General features: G+C 42.9%; 2 protein-coding genes and 1 pseudogene across 2 annotated transcripts; 1 reads left to right on the forward strand and 2 right to left on the reverse strand.

The window, feature by feature from the left end:
- Nucleotides 1-4,934: 4,934 nt before the first annotated feature.
- Nucleotides 4,935-5,844, reverse strand: LOC128561739 (40S ribosomal protein SA-like). Its single transcript, XM_053556300.1, has one exon. It carries the CDS (start codon nt 5,796-5,798, stop codon nt 4,935-4,937), a length of 864 nt encoding a protein of 287 aa, XP_053412275.1. The 5' UTR covers nt 5,799-5,844.
- Nucleotides 5,845-7,169: 1,325 nt separating this feature from the next.
- Nucleotides 7,170-8,443, reverse strand: LOC128562101 (cyclin-I-like; annotated as a pseudogene).
- Nucleotides 8,444-17,987: 9,544 nt separating this feature from the next.
- LOC128561855 (prothymosin alpha-like) lies at nt 17,988-18,707 on the forward strand. Its single transcript, XM_053556528.1, has one exon. It carries the CDS (start codon nt 18,146-18,148, stop codon nt 18,455-18,457), a length of 312 nt encoding a protein of 103 aa, XP_053412503.1. The 5' UTR covers nt 17,988-18,145; the 3' UTR covers nt 18,458-18,707.
- Nucleotides 18,708-20,154: the final 1,447 nt, after the last annotated feature.

Raw genomic sequence — 20,154 nt, forward strand, 5'->3', positions numbered from 1 at the left:
CACGATACCAAAAAAAAAAAAAAAAAAAAGAATGAGAATGTTCTAAATTAATATCCAAGACATGTCTAAAGTTCCAACACTTTCGGAGGCCAAAGCAGGAGGATTGCTTGAGGCCAGGAGTTTGAGATCAGCCTAGGAAACATAGTGAGACCCTATCTCTATAAATGAAAAAAAAAAAAATTAGAAAAAACTAACTGGGCATGGTAGAGCATGCCCATAGTCCTATCTATTTTGGAGGCTGGATCACTTGAGCTCAGGATGTGGAGGCTGCAGCAAGCTATGATGATACCACTGCACTCTAGCCAGGTGACAGAGCAGGATGCCACCTTTAAATAAATAGAATGACCAAGACAATTCTTTTTTTTTTTTGAGACAGAGTCTCACTATGTCACCCTCAGTAGAGTGCTGTGGCGTCATAGCTCACAGCAACCTCCAGCTCTTGGGCTTAAGTGATTCTCTTGCCTCAGCCTCTGGAGTAGCTGGGACTACAGGCACCCACAACGCCCAGCTATTTTATTGTGGCAGTTGTTTAGCTGGCCCAGGCCGGATTTGAACCTGCCACCATTAGTGCATGTGGATGGCACCGCAACCACTGTGCTATGGGCACCGAGCCAGACAATTCTTCAATATATAGAAAATCTAGGTGTCCAGCATGATAGCCAAGAAAAAAAGAAGACCAGCAAGTTTTGCAGGCAGGGTTTGCATAAGAAGAGTGCTTTCTTACCCCCAGCATGGACACAAACTTCTCTAGCAAGTACAGGATCTGTTTGACGTACTTTAGGTTCTCAGTCTTTAGATACTTTCTGAGGAGAAAGCAGTGGACATGAAGAGGTCATGCTCTAATGGCCCCATGCCCTTGACCTTCCCCCACACGGGGGACCTTGTGTCTGGACACTCTCTTTAATGGAGTAACAACCTATGTCCCTCAGAGCCACGGCTCTGTCCCCAGCATCCTAGGCCTGGGCGGGAAGCACACCATGACAGCCCCAGGACATGGATGGCAAGCTGATCCACCGCACTGTGGGTGTGGGCTAAGGTGGTAATCCATGGTCTTCCTCTAGGGCAGTGGTTCTCAACCTTGGGTCGCGACCCCTTGGGAGGTCTCCTGCATATCAAATATTTATATTATGATTCATAACAGTAGCAAAATTATAGTTATGATGTAGCAACAAAAATAATTTTATGGTTGGGGGTCACCACAACATGAGGAAATGTATTGAAGGGTCGTGGCATTAGTAAGGTTGAGGACTGATTTAGGGGCCACAGACGGAATTCAATAGAACAACAGGGAATGGCCTGGCAGAGCTGGGAAGAGAGTACAGCGAATGGGCAGGGAGGTAGACCAGGCTCCAGGCAAGCAGCCAAAGCTACAAGTGAAGTCTTAGATGTTGCCCAGATAATGTCTGCCCCAGACTCACAGAAGGCCATCCAGATGGTGAGGGGCTGCGACAGACAAAAGGTATGGGTTTAAAGTCCCTTAGGCTGGTAGGAGCTGAGAGAGAGGAAGGAAGGGAAGTTATAATCAAGTGTTTACTTAGGGTCATAGAAAAGCAACAGGCTGAACCCCTCAGGAAAGGGTCTCCCTGCTAGTTTGTACCGGGTTAAGAAATGACCTGGAGTCTACAAAGAGTGATAGTTCAAGGTTACCATCACCTCCTGGCCCAAGGCCTACCAAGGTTCTGGTCAACAGAGGTGGTGTGTTTTTGTGGGGGTTTCGCAATTAAAAGCCAGTGGTGACATCCGGGCTCCACACGCATGAGCTGTGAGACCTCAGGCACATGGCCTCACCATCTCTGATTCTCTGAGTTCCCAATGTAAAATAGGACCATCACCCCCAAGGGAGAGTCAGGTACATAGTGCAGTGCAGGCCTCACCACAGGTGCAAATAGTGGCTGTAGAGGTCTTGAGCATCTCCCAGTGATTTATTTTTTTGTCAAGTTTTTATAATAACCTTCATTTTTTAAATAGTATGTACATATAGGAAACTGAAAAAGAAGCAAAGAATGTCATCCACAATCACAAGCAGTTTATAGTTTGACACTTTCTTCTTAATCCTGAGAGTACATATACAATATCCAAGTTTATGAGATTGAGATCCCACAGTAGGTATCATAGTGTTATACACATCATGCATAAATCCCAAATCTCAAAGCCGTATGAGAACCAAGAACACACTAAACCAACTCAATCTTTTAGGAAACAACATAATCTTGCCTTTCTTGGGACAAAAATTTCAATGAAGGCTCAGTGCCTGTAGCACAGTGGTTACAGTGCCAGCCACATACACTGAGGGTAGCCCAGGCCAGCTGAACAATGACAACTGCAACAAAAAATGGCTGGGCATTGTAGCGGGCACCTGTAGTCCCAGCTATGTGGGAGGCTGAGGCAAGAGAATCGCTTGAGCCCAAGAATTTGAGGTTGCTGTGAGGTGTGACACCATGGCACTCTACCAAAGGTGACATAGTAAGACTATCTCAAAAAAAAAAAAAAAAAGCTATAATTTCAAAGTGTTTGCTATATAGAAACATTCAGGCCTAGAACATTTCCCTTTCCTATCTCTACCCATCCAGGAGACAGATCTAAGCACCTGTAATACTCAGAAGGGGTGTTAGGAATTTCACTTCTGCAAATGTTTCTATGAACAGTCTTTCTTATGAATTTTAACTCAACGTCTACTAATGCATTAATTTACTATTTTTGTCATTTATTGGCAACCTCCTTGTCATCTAGAAAGACTAAGTGTTGTTAGGACTCATTTGTCCCTTAGATACACTGTATTCACAGCAAATTAAAATAAAATGTGCAGACATAGGAACAATAGTTAATCTTGCCTCTCCAGAACCACTTTGGTATAAAGCCCTCTACACTTTCTTCTCCTTTCCTGAACCAGCACAAATAATACGTACTATTCAGACAAGGGCTTTGATCATTCCATTTCCAAGACAGTATTTCATATGCATTTTAACAAAAAGAATATCTACAAAACATTTTATTTACAATGTCTACTTTGAACATGCTTTGTGTACTTCTAAACATCTAGGAAGACTAGATGTTTCAAATAAGGACTTAAGTTTATCCACTACATACACAGTAGTGTTAAATAAACTACACGTAGGTAAGATGGTTATATCGGAAAGTGTCTTCTAAAAAGGAATGCTTTATCGGCGCCCATAGTTCATTGGTTAGGGCACTGGCCACATACACTGAGGCAGACAGGTTCGAACCTGGCCCAGGCCTGCTAAACGACAATGACAACTGCAACAAAAAAATAGTGAAGTGTTGTGGCAGGCGCCTGTAGTCCCAGCTATGATGCCACGGCACTCTACCAAAGGCGACATAGTAAGACTGTGTCTCAAAAAATAAATAAAAAGAACATTGTAGTCTAGAATCCTTCATTTCTTTTTTTTTTTTTTTTTTTTATTTTTTTTATTGTTGAGGATTCATTGAGGGTACAATAAGCCAGGTTACACTGATTGCAATTGTTAGGTAAAGTGCCTCTTGCAATCATGTCTTGACCCCATAAAGTGTGACACACACCAAGGCCCCACCCACCTCCCTCCTTCCCTCTTTCTGTTTCCCCCCCATAACCATAATTGTCATTAATTGTCCTCATATCAAAATTGAGTACATAGGATTCATGCTTCTCCATTCTTGTGATGCTTTACTAAGAATAATGTCTTCCACGTCCATCCAGGTTAATACGAAGGATGCAAAGTCTCCATTTTTTTTAATGGCTGAATAGTATTCCATGGTATACATATACCACAGCTTGTTAATCCATTCCTGGGTTGGTGGGCATTTAGGCTATTTCCACATTTTGGCGATTGTAAATTGAGCTGCAATAAACAGTATAGTACAAGTGTCCTTATGATAAAAGGATTTCTTTCCTTCTGGGTAGATGCCCAGTAATGGGATTGCAGGATCAAATGGGAGGTCTAGCTTGAGTGCTTTGAGGTTTCTCCATACTTCCTTCCAGAAAGGTTGTACTAGTTTGCAGTCCCACCATGGATAAAGGACTTAAACTTAAGGCATGAACCAATAAAAATCCTCCAAGAAAGCATAGGAAAAACACTGGAAGATATTGGCCTGGGGAAAGACTTCATGAAGAAGACTGCCATGGCAATTGCAACAACAAAAAAAATAAACAAATGGGACTTCATTAAACTGAAAAGCTTCTGTACAGCTAAGGAGACAATAACCAAAGCAAAGAGACCACCTACACAATGGGAAAGGATATTTGCATATTTTCAATCAGACAAAAGCTTGATAACTAGGATCTATAGAGAACTCAAATTAATCCACATGAAAAAAGCCAACAATCCCTTATATCAATGGGCAAGAGACATGAATAGAACTTTCTCTAAAGACGACAGACGAATGGCTAACAAACACATGAAAAAATGTTCATCATCTCTATATATTAGAGAAATGCAAATCAAAACAACCCTGAGATATCATCTAACCCCAATGAGAATGGCCCACATCACAAAATCTCAAAACTGCAGATGCTGGCGTGGATGTGGAGAGAAGGGAACACTTCATTTCTTTTTTTTTTTTTTTTTTTGAGACAGAGTCTCACTATGTCACCCTCGGTAGAGTGCTCTGGTGTCACAGTTCACAGCAACCTCCAACTCCTGGGCTTAGGCCGTTCACTTGCCTCAGCCTCCCAAGTAGCTGGAACTACAGGTGCCTACCACAATAGCTGGCTATTTTCTTTTTGCAGTTCATTGTTGTTTAGCTGGCTTGGGCTGGGCTTGAACCCACCAGCCTCAGTGTATGTGGCTGGCACTGTAACTACTGTGCTCCAGGCACCGAGCCTAGAATCCTTCATTTCTTTTTTTTTTTTTTTTTAACTGATGTTTATTTTCCTCCTTTATTTCCAGCTTGTTTAAGAGCATGTGGAAGAACAGCTTAAGACCACTCAGTGGTCGTTCCTACCCATTCAGTGGCCTGAGCAGTGGGAGCTGCAGACCAGTCTTCAGTGGCGGGCTGGGCACGCCAGTCTTCAGTGGGGACCTGCTGAATAGGCCAGAGGGCACTTGCACGCCTTCTGACCAGTCTGCAACCTCTAGTTGCGTAGCAGTAAACTCAGGAGCTGGAGCAGTCCATTCACCCTGAAATTCCTCCTTGGTCACAGCCTTCTCAGCAGCAGCCTGCTCTTCCTTTTCAATCTCTTCAGGATCTCTGTAGAGACAGAGATCTGGCATGACCTCCCACGGATGTTCACGAGAGATGGTGCCACACATGCGGAGAACTTCCCGGGCCAGCATCCACCACATCAAACCTACTGAGTGAGCTCCCTTGTTGTTGCAAGGGATGGCGATGTCCACATAACGCAGAGGAGAGTCTGTGTTACACAGAGCAATGGTAGGCAGGTTAACATACGATGCCTCTGTGAGAGGCTGGTGGTCAGCCCTGGGATCAGTAACCACTAGAAGACTAGGCTCCCGGAAGGCTGCCTGGATCTGGTTAGTGAAGGTTCCGGGAGTGAAGCGGCCAGCAATAGGAGTGGCTCGAGTGGCAGCAGCAAGCTTCAGCACAGCTGGCTGGCCAGTATTCCTGGAGAATATGACACTGACGTCAGCAGGGTTTTCAATGGCAACAATGGCCCAAGCTGCCAACAGAAGCTTTTCCCAGGTCCTCTTCAGATTTATGATGTAGATACCGTCACTTTTCCTTTTGTAGATGTACTGTTCCATTTGGAAGTCAAGATTGGTGCCACCTAAGTGTGTTCCTGCTGCAAGGAATTTGAGGACACCCTTCTCCTTCATTTGCAGGACATCAAGGGCTCCGGACATTGTGAAAATTTCCCTTTAAGTTACGGTGGAAATCCAGAACAACGCCGTATGGGTCCTCCCTGAGTGGCCCCGAAAAGGAATCCTTCATTTCTTTCAACTCCTCTCTACCTCCAACCCAGGGATATAAGCTCGTATCATTTAGATGTGATATTATGATTTCATTTCCAAAAGTCCTTTTTAGAAGACAGCCCGTCTATGAATTTTATTTATTTATTTTTTTAAGGTTAAGGACAACTTTTTATTGCTACCAGAGGCTTTTATCATCAGTACATGATCTGACTGTAATACCTTATTCAGACTGCACAGGGAGCTCAGGATTCAGAAGTCAATTAAGAGAAATGACGGTAAGGAGGCAAGGGAAATAACTTTTATCGAGAAAATCCTAGCAGTTTAACATAAAACTAGGGCACTAAATTCAGTTTTTACATGTTATAGACTCAAATCATGGAGCTGCCCCAACATCTAGACAGTCTCTCCCACTGATTATAAATGAGTGAAAACTGAGCAGTTACAAAAATCTAATTTTAGCGGTTACATATGTTTCTTTGGTGAGTACCTGGATAATATTAACTTTATCATAAATTCTTTTACACAAACGTCAAAAATGCATTCAAAAAATCTAAGAACATCCTAATTACATGCCACTTTTAAAGACTTCATTTTAAGACAGACAAAAATAAAAACAGTAATTGTTCATAAACTGTGGAAATTGAAATTAGACAAACACAAAAATCAACGTGATAATATAAGACCTTTTTTCTATTACCACCTCTGATTCATACTGGACAATTCCAAAGTACCCTTTTCAGATTAACTGGAATTTGAATCATGGATTACATCTGGCTGTCACATTGCCCTAATCTGTTCGTTAAATTGCTAAAAAATAATTTGGGGGTCAGTGGAAGTCAATATAGATCAACATGCATAAAATTCATTAAGTACTCAATGGAGAAGCAAGCAAAAACAAGAGGAAAATTAAATCAGGACACAGGGGGCAAGTTTGCCAGCTAGAATTTTGGAACTTTAAAAAAAATATTAAATGTGAATTTTTAACATGGGGCATGCTACATTACATTTCAGCAGAAAAAAAAAAGTGCAGCTGAAAGAAACTTTTATTTTTTAGAAAATTTTGCATCTTTTGAATTTTTTAGATCTTTTTTTGTCTTTAAGTGCTTAAATAATGTTAGATTATAATTATCTGGACAAGTAAATAAGGGTTTTTTTGTTTGTTTGTTTTTTCCGGTTCACTTCAAATCAGCCTGGTAAGATATATATCCTTCTATAGCCTTTCCTGGTTTTCCTTGTTCTCATCCCCAGAGTAGTCTACCTTTGTTTGCATTTGATCGTAACACTTCTGTCGTACTGCTGAAACTACATGACAGAAACAGGTTGCAAAGATGGACAAGGGGAAGCATGACCCTCTTGTCTTGATAAATCAGTGCCACACACAGAACCCACATTTTCTGAAGCATTGTCTTCATTATAGAGCCATTTGATTCCATTTGAAGTCATCCACTTCCATCTCCTCCACTTTGTGTTTAGCAGAGGTATGCTTGCACCCACTGGCAGCTGGCAGATGATGGTACAAGGCTGCTGTACCTCTGACTGGCACTTCTGGCTTGCTGTTGTCCTTGAAGATATTTGGGCTTGGGACAGAGGAGGAATGTAATCTAAACCCTCCTTTGTCACAGGTCACCAAGGTGTGCTTGAGGGGACAGTAGACATAAACAGAATTTAGAGGCAAGGAAGACTGCAGAGTGGAACGGTGATGTGCCACCAGCTCCCAACAGTGGATCAACTGGTAGGTATCCATCTGTGCTTTCTGCAGCAATTCAATTGTAAGAGGAAGCCAATCTGGAATAAGTTTCTCCATTTCCAAACTAACCATGGCCAGAGCAAGCATGAATCCTTTGAATTGCAGAAGTTGGCTGCAGGCCGTACAGTGAAGCAGCTGCTTGGTGAGGACTGCCAAATGTTGAGACGGGCTCAGTTTGGGCAAACTGAAAAGGAACTGAGACCTAGTTGACACAGCAATGGCTGTGAAAAATGTGAAGAAAATCCGATGGTGTTGCTGTGTGAAGATCCCAATTCAACTTACCCAGAATAATTCTCTCTATTCTTGGAATTTCAGATGAGGAACATCCACAGAAACTGTCTCTTGCTAATACCTTCAGTAATGGAATTCTCTCATCTTCCTCAACAGTCTTGGCAGCTAAGAAACAACAGCTGATTGCAATGCAACTCAAGTATTTTGGGTGGGCCTTTACAGTAGCTAAAAACCTGTCCAAAAGACCGCTAGCCAAAGCAAATGTTTCTGGGTAAAGGTTGAACTGGTACTTGAGTATGGCCAACCACTGAATTGCTTCATCTCTCTGGGATGGAGAAAGATTCTGACGTGTAGGCATTTTCGGCACATTCACCTTCCACATCTGGGCTTCCCTAGTGATTGCCTTTTCCAACAGGAAAGACAGTCTCTGGTTTCCCAAAGGTCCTGGAAACTTCATGATACCCTGTGGATCTGCCTGCCACCCAGCTTGATGTGGCTACCTTCTCCTCCTTTTCCTCCTCATCCTCCTCCTCCCCGGCAGAGCTGTAGGCCTCACCGTGGTGACGCGGGGTCTTCCGGCGACCCGCTACCGCCTCATTCTCCTCTGAGCAGCGGCGGGGCGCGCGGACGAGGACAGGGCGGACCGAGGAGGGAGAAAATGGGGTACCGGACGGGGGTCGCAGGCGCTGGCGCTCGAGCCGGCTGAGTCAGTCGGCGAAGTAGTTCCATGATGACCCCGGGCCTTGAGGCCGCCGCCGCCACCGCCAGTGCAGCTCCTCCGACCGCAGCCGCTCGAGCCCGGGTCGGCAGGGGGCTCCCTCTCGCCATAGGGCGGCGGGGGCCGGGGAGAGACGGGGTGTGAGAACAGCTCTGTCCCTGCCCGGGGGACACGCCTCCTAGGGGAAATGGTGAAAGGAAAAGAAGGGGGGAAAAGGGGGAAAAAAAAAGAAGGGGAAAGGGGGGGAAAATAAGAAAAAGCGAGACGGAGGCGCTGCCGCATCCGCTCGCGGGGAAGGCTGGGGAGGGAGGGCCCGTCTATGAATTTTAACACAAAATGTGTAAAATGTTAGCTTACTATCTCTACTTTTGTGATATACTGGCAATCTGTTTAGTAGCTAGCAACTAGGTATTATAAAATGGGATCCCTTTGTCTGGTATATAAACAATATATACAATATAGCAAAGTTAAACGAAATGCACATAACATACAGGACAATGGATAAGCTGAAATTCTCCAGTATGCAATATTAAAACACTTTTTTGCAATTTCTTCCCCTCTCACCTCCTTTAACACAACAAACAAGTTCAGAGAATATGCTGTTCACAGAGACGGTTTAACAATGCCACCTCCAAATACAATATTTTCTAGGCAGGGCGTGACGGCTCACTCCTGTAATCCCAGCATTCTGAGAGGCCCCAGCTCACAGGTTCGAGACCATCCTGAGCAAGAAGGAGACACAGACTAAAAACAGCCGGGCGTTGAGGCGGGTGCCTGTAGTCCCAGCTACTGGGGAGGCTGAGGCAAGAGAATTGCTCGAGCCCAAGAGTTGGAGGTTGCTGTAAACAGTGACGCCAAGGCACTCTACCAAGGGTGACAAAGTAAGACTCTGCCTCAATTAAAAAAATAATAATACAATATTTCCCATCAGTTTGTAAAAGCTATTTACGAAGAATTATTTCACTAATTCTACTTTTAAACATATCAAGCACTTCTAAATATCTAGGAAAACTACCTATTTCATATAAGAACTTATCCACTGGGTACACAGCACTGTTAAATAAAATTGCACACACAGCAATGGTTATAATCAGAGGTATATGACCAATTTGACCTTGAATCATTCCCTCCTCATTTCCTTCTCTCTGCCTTCAATCTAGTGGACAAGTGCAGGCATGTGTAGTGCATAAAAATGGTTGAACAAATTTATATTAAAAAGTCATTTACAGAGGACAAGCTTTCCTATTAATAACAACACGAAGTGTACAAAATGTGCTAATTCTAAGTACTTTGTTGTGCACTGGCAAACTCTCTAATATCTAAAGATTAGATATTGCAAAATAGGACTCATTTGTCCCTTATATACACCATATACACACAGCAAAACAAATGGTATCTAAAAATGTCTAAGCATGAACACACTAGCATGTTACATTTTGCAATTCTTTCCCTCCTACCTCCTCCAACCCATTGAATGAGTATAGATGATACCATACTGCTCACAGAGTTGGCTTAACAATTCTGTTAAAATAAATAAATAAATGAAATATATATATTAAAGTTTACACTGGGCTTATTCATACATAATTTCCCTGACACTGGAAACAACAAAGTTTCCTTCAACTGATGAATGGATAAACAAATTGTGACACTACGGGGCTCGGCGCCTGTGGCTCAAGCGGTTAAGGCGCCAGCCACATACACCTGAGCTAGCGGGTTTGAATCCAGCCCTGGCCCGCCAAAAAACAACAATGGCTGCAACCAAAAAATAGCCGGGCGTTGTGGCGGGCGCCTGTAGTCCCAGCTACTTGGGAGGCGGAGGCAGGAGAATCGCTTGAGCCAAGGAGTTGGAGGTTGCTGTGAGCTGTGATGCCACAGCGCTCTACCCAGGGCGACAGCTTGAGACTCTGTCTCAATAAATAAATAAACAAGTAAATGGGGGTGGGGAGTTGAGAGCAGTTTGCTCATATTATATACATGCCAGTCTTCAATTAACAGGCCAGTCTTCCCAAAGGGTGGTGGTCACTTGCAAATGGCCGATCGCGCCATGCTGTTTGCTCTGGTGGTGGAATGAAGACCGCAGCCCATGGCCGGCTCGTTGTAACCCGGGGCTCATCTCACTTTGCAGGCCCGTTAAGGCCTTTGTCCGTCATTGTCAGGACTAAGTAGGGTTCACCCGACTGGGACAGGCCACACCCAGAACCCGGATCTGCACGTGTACCCACAGGTGACCGGAACTGTGTCAGCAGCCGCGTTCGACCCTTCCAGCCCCAACGGCCAGTGGCGTTCAGGCGGCCGCACCAGCCGCCTCCCAAAGGCGCCACGTCCGGGAGGCCTGGCCAGGGCTTCAAGGCCTAGGCCTGGCATCAGGTCACCCAGGTGGGGTTGGGAGAGACGCTGGGCGCTGCTTTCGGGCCGGAGGGAGCCGCAGCGGGGCTCCGGGTGTCTGCTGGCAGGCCCAGAGCCCCCCCAAGGGCCCCGGGGGCGGAGACGACTGTCCGCGCTCCGCATCTCCCGAGCTCTCTGCTGTAACTCGTGTTCTTATGTTTAAGTTAAACTAGTCAGTGAGCAGTTTTGTGCACAGCTACGTTTGTTAGTATTTATAGTTTAAGTCTGTTTCTGAGGAAATGACTTAAGTATCTTGCATTCCATCCAGATGGTGTAACAAAGAACATCTTTGACTTAAACGAGGACTATGAATCAAAAAGTATAATGGTTCATGTTTATAAATGTTTTTATGTGTTCAGTCCAGGTCGGGCCAAATAATTGGAGCTGTATGCTGACAGAAGGATCATACTCAGTGCGTCTTAGTTAAGGTGAGTTCCCAGGAACAAGTTCAGACAATGCTTATTTCTCATAGGGTTTTTTTTTTTTCTTCCCATTTTACACGTTTTAAGTTGAGCATTAAAAAAAACAAGGTATGGAGCGGTGCCTGTGGTTCATTGGGTAGAAGTGCCGGCCCCATATACTGAGGGTGGCCGGTTCAAACCTGGCCCCTGCATAGTCGGGCGTTGTGGCGTGCGCCTGTAGTCCCAGCTACTCGGGAGGCTGAGGCAAGAGAATCGCTTGAGCCCAGGAGTTGGAGGTTGCTGTGAGCTGTGATGTCACATAAAGTGAGACTCTGTCTCTAAAAAAAATTAAATTAAAAAAGTGGGATGGGGTAGCACCTGTGGCTCAGTGGGTAGAGGGCTGGCCCCATATACCAAGGGTGGCAGGTTCAAACCTGACCCTGACCAAACTGCAACAAAAAATAGCCTGGCTGGAGGCTGAAGCAAGAGAATTGCCTAAGCCCAGGAGTTGGAGGTTGCTGTGAGCTGTGATGCCACTGCACTCTACTGAGGGTGATAAACTGAGACTCTGTCTCAATTAAAGAAAAAAAAAAACAAAAAATGAGGTATTGGCTCAGGGCAGTAGCACAGTGGTTATGGTGCCAGCCACATGCACTGAGGCTGAGAGCCCAACTCAGGCCAGCCAAACAACAATGACAACTGCAACAAGAAAATAGCTGGTTATTGTGGTGGGCACCTATAGTTCCAGCTACTTGGGAGGCTGAGACAAAAGAATAGTTTAAGCTGAAGAGTTTGAAGTTGCTGTGAGCTGTGATACTACAGCACTCTACCAAGGGGAACATAATGAGACTTTGTCTCAAAAAACAAAAAGAGAAAAAAACCAGAGGTATATATATTTTTCTTCTCTTTAAACTGTCCTATTATTTTTCTCCTTTCTCATTCCTACCCAAGATCCCTGACATTAGGTGAAACACATAAACCTTTTCTGTGGAATTTCCAGCAGAGGCTGGTGGGGAATGGATTGGGGCAGGGCCTGGGGAGTGAGTGAGCTAGTGACAGAAGCCCTGCGGCTGTGTCCTGTTTTTCACAGGAGACCCTCCATCACTATCTCTGGTACATCCGGGGGCTCTTCCTATCCTAATCTTGCCCACTCATTGTAGGTTCAGACTTGATGGAACTGCAGTATCCTTCTGCTTATCATTCCACAGCAGGCATGAAGAAGGAAAGGAGGCAGAGGGGAAAAGGAGGCTCAGCTACAGCTCTGGCTCACCTGTGCACCCACTGATTAGTTACATCTTTCAATGACAGCCCTGTGACAGGTGCGGGTTGGGTTTTATTTTATTTTGGTTTGTTTTATTTGAGACAGAGTGTTAGGCTGTCACCCTTGGTAGAGTGCAATGGTCTTGTAGCTCACAGCAACCTCCAACTCTTGGGCTCAAGCAATCCTCTTGCCTCGGTTTTTCTATTTTTAGTAGAGATGGGTCTCGCTTTTGCTCAGGCTGGTCTGGAACATTGTGAGCTCAAGCGGTCTACCCACCTTAGCCTCCCAGAGTGCTAGGATTACAGGTGTGAGCCACCGTGCCCAGCCAGTGTTATGAACTCACTGGGATTTCCTGAAATAGCTTTTAATCCCATTATTTTGGGATTAAAATAACCACTTCTCCTTAAAGAACCAATTCTCCAGCTCAAAGTATGAAACAGATAAAGGTGAATTTGCTCTGCCCACTGCGGTCCATCCTTTCCTGTTTCTATTCTCAGAAATACTTATAATGTGGGGTTCCTAGGAACTCACTTTGAAAAGTGATGTTTAATATAACTGGGTTTTAGGGGGAGGGGTTTGAGACAGAGTCTCACTGTGTTGCTCCCAGTAGAGCGCTATGGTGTCACAGCTCACAGCAACATCAAACTCTTGGGCTTAAGCAATTCTCTTGCCTCAGCCTCCCAAGTAGCTGAGACTACAGGCACCCACTACAATGCCTGGCTATTTTTTGTTACATTTGTCATTGTTGTTTAGCAGGCCAGGGCTGGGTTAGAACCCACCAGCCCTGGTGTATGTGGCTGACGCTGTAACCACTTTGCTACAGGTGCCAAGCCAATATAACTGTTTATGTGGCCGGACACAGTGACTCACACCTGTAATCCTAGTACTCTAGGAGGCCAAGGTGGAACAATAACTTGAACTCAGGGAAGAGCCTGAGAAAAGCCAGCCTGAGAAGAGCCAGATGCCATCTTTACTAAAAATAGAAAAATTACCCAGATACTGTGGCAGGCCCCTATTGTCTAAGCTACTGGAGAGGATAAGGTAGTAGGGTTCCTTGAACCCAGCACCTTGTGGTTGCTGTGAGCTCCGACATCACTGTTCTGTAGCATGGGCGACAGAGTGAGATTCTGTCTCTAAAAAAAAAAAAAAAAGTGTTTACTTTCAAAGAACATGCCAGTCTTAAAATCAACCTTGCTTATGTATGTATCATTAATTAATTACTTAAAATTTGCTAGGATTTGTGCATATATATGAATCATACATGAAGGTAGCTTTAGGAAAAGGCATAAAAGACAAATGATTACCTGGTGTAATTTAATGGGGTGTTAAGAAATTCCATGAATGCAATCTGTACCCCCCAATTTATGCCTGAAATTCCATTGTCAGGAATGCATTTTATTTCAGTGTTAAACATCTGCCTTTTCTGAAGTACTCTAAAAATAATTAAAATATCCTCAATGTTAAAATATCCTCAAAACTCAATGTTATACATTGAGTTTTTGCAGCCTTGAAGCTTGATCCTATTGCTTCCCTGCTTGATTAAACATCTGGGTCACTGAATCCTTCCAAGGGCAGCTACAGAAGGAAACAGCCACATTGTTACATTATAATTTTGTCTAGGACTGGACCTGGGAAACAGATCTGAGGACCACAATTTAGAAACACTGGGTGTGGTAATATCTCTTATATTAGTATTTAATTTGGAGGCACCTTCTTTTCTCCTTAAGATGCAGGTGGTTATGAGGTATTTGAAGAGAGAGCATCTCAAAAGGAATGTTTACTGTTCTTAAATATTCTTTTACTACCAAAATATATTTTCTTACTGTATCATGGTGGGGATATCTATGCCCATATACTGATGGGAATTTTTAAAATGTGTGCATCATTTAAAAGAGATAAGGGAATCAGAAATGCAAGTCTCAAAAACAGTGTGTATGTTTCTGCATATTATCTATACATTGTTCGTGTTGAATGACAAAATAACAAAGTAGTTGCTGGCATTTCTTCTTTTTTTTACCTTTATCAACTAAGTGTTGTAAAATCATGGTTCATTCATTTACTCAACATACATTTATAAAGTACCTACCATGTGCCAAGTACTTTAAATATAAAAGGTAATGATGTTGAATTCACTGGATAATCAGTCTTCAAGGAATGTTTGAGGGTTGTAAAGGAAGGAGAGGGAGGGAATGCTGGATGGGGAGAAGGAAAAAGGGGGTAGACAGATGGAAAGAAGTCCTTGATTCATATTTTCTTGTTTTTATTTATTTATTTATTTTTGAGACAGAGTCTCAAGCTGTTGCCCTGGGTAGAGTGCTGTGGCATCATAGCTCACGGCAACCTCCAATAGCTCACGGCAACCTCCAACTCTTGGCCTCAAGCAATTCTCTTGCCTCAGTTTTTCTATTTTTAGTACAGACGGGATTTAGCTCTTCCTCAGGCTGGTCTTGAACCTGTGAGCTCAAGCAGTCCACCCACTTCGGCCTCCCAGAGTGCTAGGATAATAGGCGTGAGCCATCGCACCTGTCCCATATTTTCTTGTTTTTAATTATACCTGTTGTCTAGTTTGACATTCTCTGTTTATACAATAATTTACTATTGATAGTGAATGATATTTTTATTTTTTTATATATCTTTCTGATGTGCTATAATTAAAAATTTGTTCTGGCCGGGCACAGTGGCTCACTCCTATAATCCTAGCACTCTGGGAGGCCGAGGTGGATGGATTGCTTGACCTCACACGTTCGAGACCAGCCTGAGCAAAAGCAAGACCCCGTCTCTACTAAAAATATATAAAAAAAAAAGAAAGAAATACTGAGGCAAGAGGATTGCTTTACCCCAAGTTGGAGGTTGCTATGAGCTATGACGCCATAGCACTCACTCTACCCAGGGCGACAGCTTGAGACTTTGTCTCAAAAAAAAAAAATAATACTAGTTCTAATTTATTGCTTTTATGTTTGTTTCTTTTGAATTTGCTAAATATATACAAGATTTAAAGAGTTAAAAAATTAGTATTTTTCCCTTTGTATATTTTATTATGTATATGTTTATTATTTACATATATTTTTGTTATGTAATCATTTATTATATATATACAGATAATTTTATATTATTTTAGAATAATCTAATCTAATAAAAATTATATTATTTTATGTATAGTTAAGAAAATAGGGCGGTGCCTGTGGCGCAAGGAGTAGGGCACCGGTCCCATATGCTGGAGGTGGCGGGTTCAAACCTAGCCCCGGCCAAAAAAAAAAGAAAATAAAAATAGCAAATATAAATGATTATAAGTATTGCAAAAGATTGCTTTACTTTTTTAGTTTTGTACAAAAAATATTGAACTTCCTAACTGAATTTCTTTTCTTTCTTTCTTTTTTAAATGAATTTCTTTTCTTTCAGTCCATTAATTCATTAAACCTAACTTAAAGACCTTTTTTTTTAAGACAGAGTCTCAAGCTGTCTCCCTGGGCAGAGTGCCATGGCATCACAGTTCACAGCAACCCCAAACTCTTGGGCTTATGCAATTCTCTTGCCTAGCCTCCCAAGTAGCTGGGACAATAGGTGCCCACCACAACACCCGCTATTTTTTTGTTGTTGTTGTAGTTGTCATTGTTGTTTTAGCTGCCTGGGCTGGGTTCAAACCAGCCAGCCTCGGTGTACATGCTGGCACGCTACCCACAGAGCTACAGGCACCACCCTGAAGACCTCTTATGTAGCAGACATATTCTACTACCTCTCAGGACCATTTTATCCTTAAAATTTCATGTTTACTGACCTAGCTTGAGCATGTTGAGAGATTTAAAATTGTTTTACAGGCAGTTACCTGGGTTACAAACAAAGTAAGTTCTGTAGGTTTGTTCTTAAGTTGAATTTGTATATAAGTTGGAACACGTACGCTTACCTATTTTGTGTGATATGGCCGTTCTTTGGTGGGAGACATATGTCAATCAGATGTTTGTAACTCTGGGACTGTCTACATCAGGATTTTTTTTTGTTTTTGAGACAGAGTCTCACTTTGTCACCCTCGGTAAAGTGCTGTGGCATCAGTTCATAGTAACCTCAAACTCTTGGGTTTAAGCAATTCTCTTGCCACAGCCTACCAAGTAGCTGGGACTACAAGCACCTGCCACAACACCTGGCTACTTTCTTTTTTTCAGAGATGGGAGTCTCACTCTTGCTCAGGCTGGTCTCAAACCTGTGAGCTCAGGCAGTCTACCTGCCTCGGCCTCCCAGAGTGCTATGATTACAGGTGTGAGTTACCCCACCTGGCCCATATAAGGATTTGATCTCAAGGGAAGCTTTTCCTCCCTTTCAAACAAAGGTATTTCCTGAAGGTAGAAAATTGTGAAAGATTGACTTGGTGCCCGTAGCACAATGGTTACGGCACCTGCCACATACGCCAAAGTTGGCAAGTTCTAACCTGGCCCGGGCCTGCCAAACAACAATGACAACTACAGCCAAAAAATAGCGAGGCCTTGTGGTGGGCGCCTGTAGTCCCAGCTACTTGGGAGGCTGAGGCAAGAGAATCGCTTAAGCCCAGGAGTTGGAGGTTGCTGTGAGTTGTGACACCACGGCATTCTACCCAGGGTGACATAGTGAGACTCTCTCAAAAAAGAAAGAAAATCGTGAAAGAAAACCTTTAAGTTTTGAAATTTTATAGCTATCTTAAATACTAATGTTAATCGTTGGATATATCTGATTTATATACCTTCTATAAATCTATTGAATAAAATGAGCCATGTCTATTCTTTTGAATCTTGCGTTTTCTTTGCTTTAAAGTTTTTGAAAATCAAAGTAAGAATTAACTTTGTTTCAAAAATGCATTGTTGGCTGAGAGCGGTGGCTCACTCCTGTAATCCTAGCACTCTCAGAGGCCAAGGCCTGTGGATTGCCTGGGTGTGGGAGGCTAAGGCGGGTGGATTCCTTGAGTTCACAAGTTTGAGACCAGCTAAGCAAGAGTGAGACCCCCATCTCTACTAAAAAACAGAAAAAAAAAAAAAATAGCCAGGCATTTTGACAGGCACCTGTAGTTCCAGCTACATAGGAGGCTGAGGCAAGAGGATCTCTTGAGCCCAGGAGTTTGAGGTTGCTGTGAGCTATGAACCCGTGGTACTCCACCCAGAGCGATGATGTAAGACTCTGTCTCAAAAAAAAAGCAACAACAAAAAAGCCACAGAAATGCATTCTTATTGTTCAGTCTTGTTTTTTCATTGTACTTTACTGAGATTACTTTAAATGCCAGTCTTATGAAAATAAATGCCAGAGACCTGTTGTATATACCAAATTATATTTAATGTTAAGTCACCATGGATTGTGCGACTCCTCGTTATCTTATGCATCAATAAGTTTTAAGCCCACTGGCGGCTCTAAAAGCCATTTTTGCATTGTTCCTGGGTCCGGGTTCCCCCTGGTTGCAACCACCTCCGCCCCGCTCCTCCTCCGCCGCTGCGGACTCCGGCAGCTTTATCGCCAGGGTCCCCCAACTCTCGCTTCTTTTCCATCCCCCTCATCGGATCACCGACGTGCCCCACCATGTCAGACTCAGCGGTGGACACCAGCTCCGAGATCACCACCAAGGACTTAAAGGAGAAGAAGGAAGTTGTGGACGAGGCAGAGAATGGAAGAGACGCCCCTGCTAATGGGAACGCTAATGGGGAACTTGGGGAGCAGGAGGCTGACAATGAGGTAGATGAAGAAGAGGAAGAGGAGGAGGAAGGTGATGGTGAAGAAGAGGATGGAGATGAAGATGAGGATGCTGAGGCCGCCACAGGCAAAAGGGCAGCTGAAGATGGTGAGGATGATGATGTTGATACCAAGAAGCAGAAGACTGAGGAGGATGACTAGACAGCAAAAAAGGAAAAGTTAAACTTAAAAAAAGAAAAAGGCCACCGTGACCTATTCACCCTCCACTTCCCTCTCAGAATCTAAACGTGGTCACCTTCCAGTAGAGAGGCCCGCCCGCCGGCCCACCGCAGGCAGTGCCGCCCGCAGATGACGTGAGCTCTTCACTACCCAACCAAAACCACGAGAATTTGCAACAGGGGAGGAAAAAAGAACCAAAACTTCCAAGGCCCTGTTTTTTTTCTTAAAAGTACTTTAAAAAGGATGGGTGGCGTCTGTGGCTGAAGGAGTAGGGCGCCGGTCCCATATGCCTAGAGGTGGCAGGTTCAAACCTAGTCCCGGCCAAAAACCAAAAAAAACAAAAACAAAAAGTACTTTAAAAAGGAAATTTGTTTGTATTTTTTATTTACATTTTATATTTTTGTACATATTGTTAGGGGTCAGCCATTTTTAATGATCTCAGATGACCAAACCAGCCTTCAGAGCCGTCTCTGTCCTACTTCTGACTCTATGACTTTACTTGTGGTGTGACCGTGTTCATTATAATCTCAAGAAAAAAAACCTTGTAAAAAAGGCAAAAACAACAAAAAAAAACAATCTTATTCCGAGCCTTCCAGTAACTTTTTGTGTATGTACTTAGCTGTACTATAAGTAGTTGGTTTGTATGAGATGGTTAAAAAGGCCAAAGGTAAAAGGTTTCTTTTTTTTTCTTTTTGTCTATGAAGTTGCTGTTTATTATCTTTTTTTTTTTTTTGGCCTGTTTGAAACAATGTTGTCCAACAATAAACCTGAATTTTATTTTGCTGAGTTGTTCTTAAAAAAAAGAAGTTTTAAAATGCTGCCAATTGTAGTTATAATAAATCATGAATTATGAGTGGTATTTCAATGTCAGAGGTATGAAGATGTCAGAAAATAGGCGTCTTAGAATCATAGAAATACAGTTTTATTTTAATCTTTAAAACTTACCACAAAGTAGATATAATTACATTATTTTAGTTCATCAAAATGTCATCGTTGTGTGTAGTTATAGTAATAATTATCATATGTAACAATCATTGAGCTGTTATTTGTGCCAGGAACTCTTCAAAATGCTTATAATAGATTCTTATGTAAGAATCACAGTGGTATCCTGTGAGGTATCCCTACTCTTATCATTTCCATTTCATTGATGAACAAATTGAGACACACAAAAACTAAGCCGTAGCTAGTAAGTGACAGAGTTTAAAGAAGGCGTCAAAATGAGTTGAACTGAATGCAGAGGCCAATGTCTTTGTGTTCCAGTAGGCTACTCATCCACTAATGTAGTAAGTACTAAGAGCTAGTAAGTCATGTCCTATCTTTACAAGAAAATTAAAACTTTGTTTTGAAAACAGGGATACCATGCAATTTAATATTTGCAATTACATGAATCATTATATGTTTTGAGATAACACACTACAATTTTCTAATGAGTCCTCTCACTTTCACAGGACTGCTCTACATTTAGCCTTGTACGGCCCTGGTAGACAAAAAATGTGAACTTAACGACTGACTCCAAAGACAGGATACCTCTGAGGAAGGTATGCAGTAGCCAATTATCTCAGCATGAGATGGATTTAATTTAAACCCATAGACTAAAAATGGATTTGCCTCATATTTAAATATAACTGACAAGTAAAAACTGAAATGTCTGCTCGGTGCCTGTAGCTCAAGTGGCTAAG

This window comes from Nycticebus coucang, chromosome 12 (assembly GCF_027406575.1).
Source record: "Nycticebus coucang isolate mNycCou1 chromosome 12, mNycCou1.pri, whole genome shotgun sequence".
Lineage (NCBI taxonomy): Eukaryota > Metazoa > Chordata > Mammalia > Primates > Lorisidae > Nycticebus > Nycticebus coucang.

Excerpts from the sequence above, each read along its gene's own strand:
- LOC128561739 (XM_053556300.1), bottom strand. The coding sequence starts at position 5,798 with ATGTCCGGAGCCCTTGATGTCCTGCAAATGAAGGAGAAGGGTGTCCTC.
- LOC128561855 (XM_053556528.1), top strand. The coding sequence starts at position 18,146 with ATGTCAGACTCAGCGGTGGACACCAGCTCCGAGATCACCACCAAGGAC.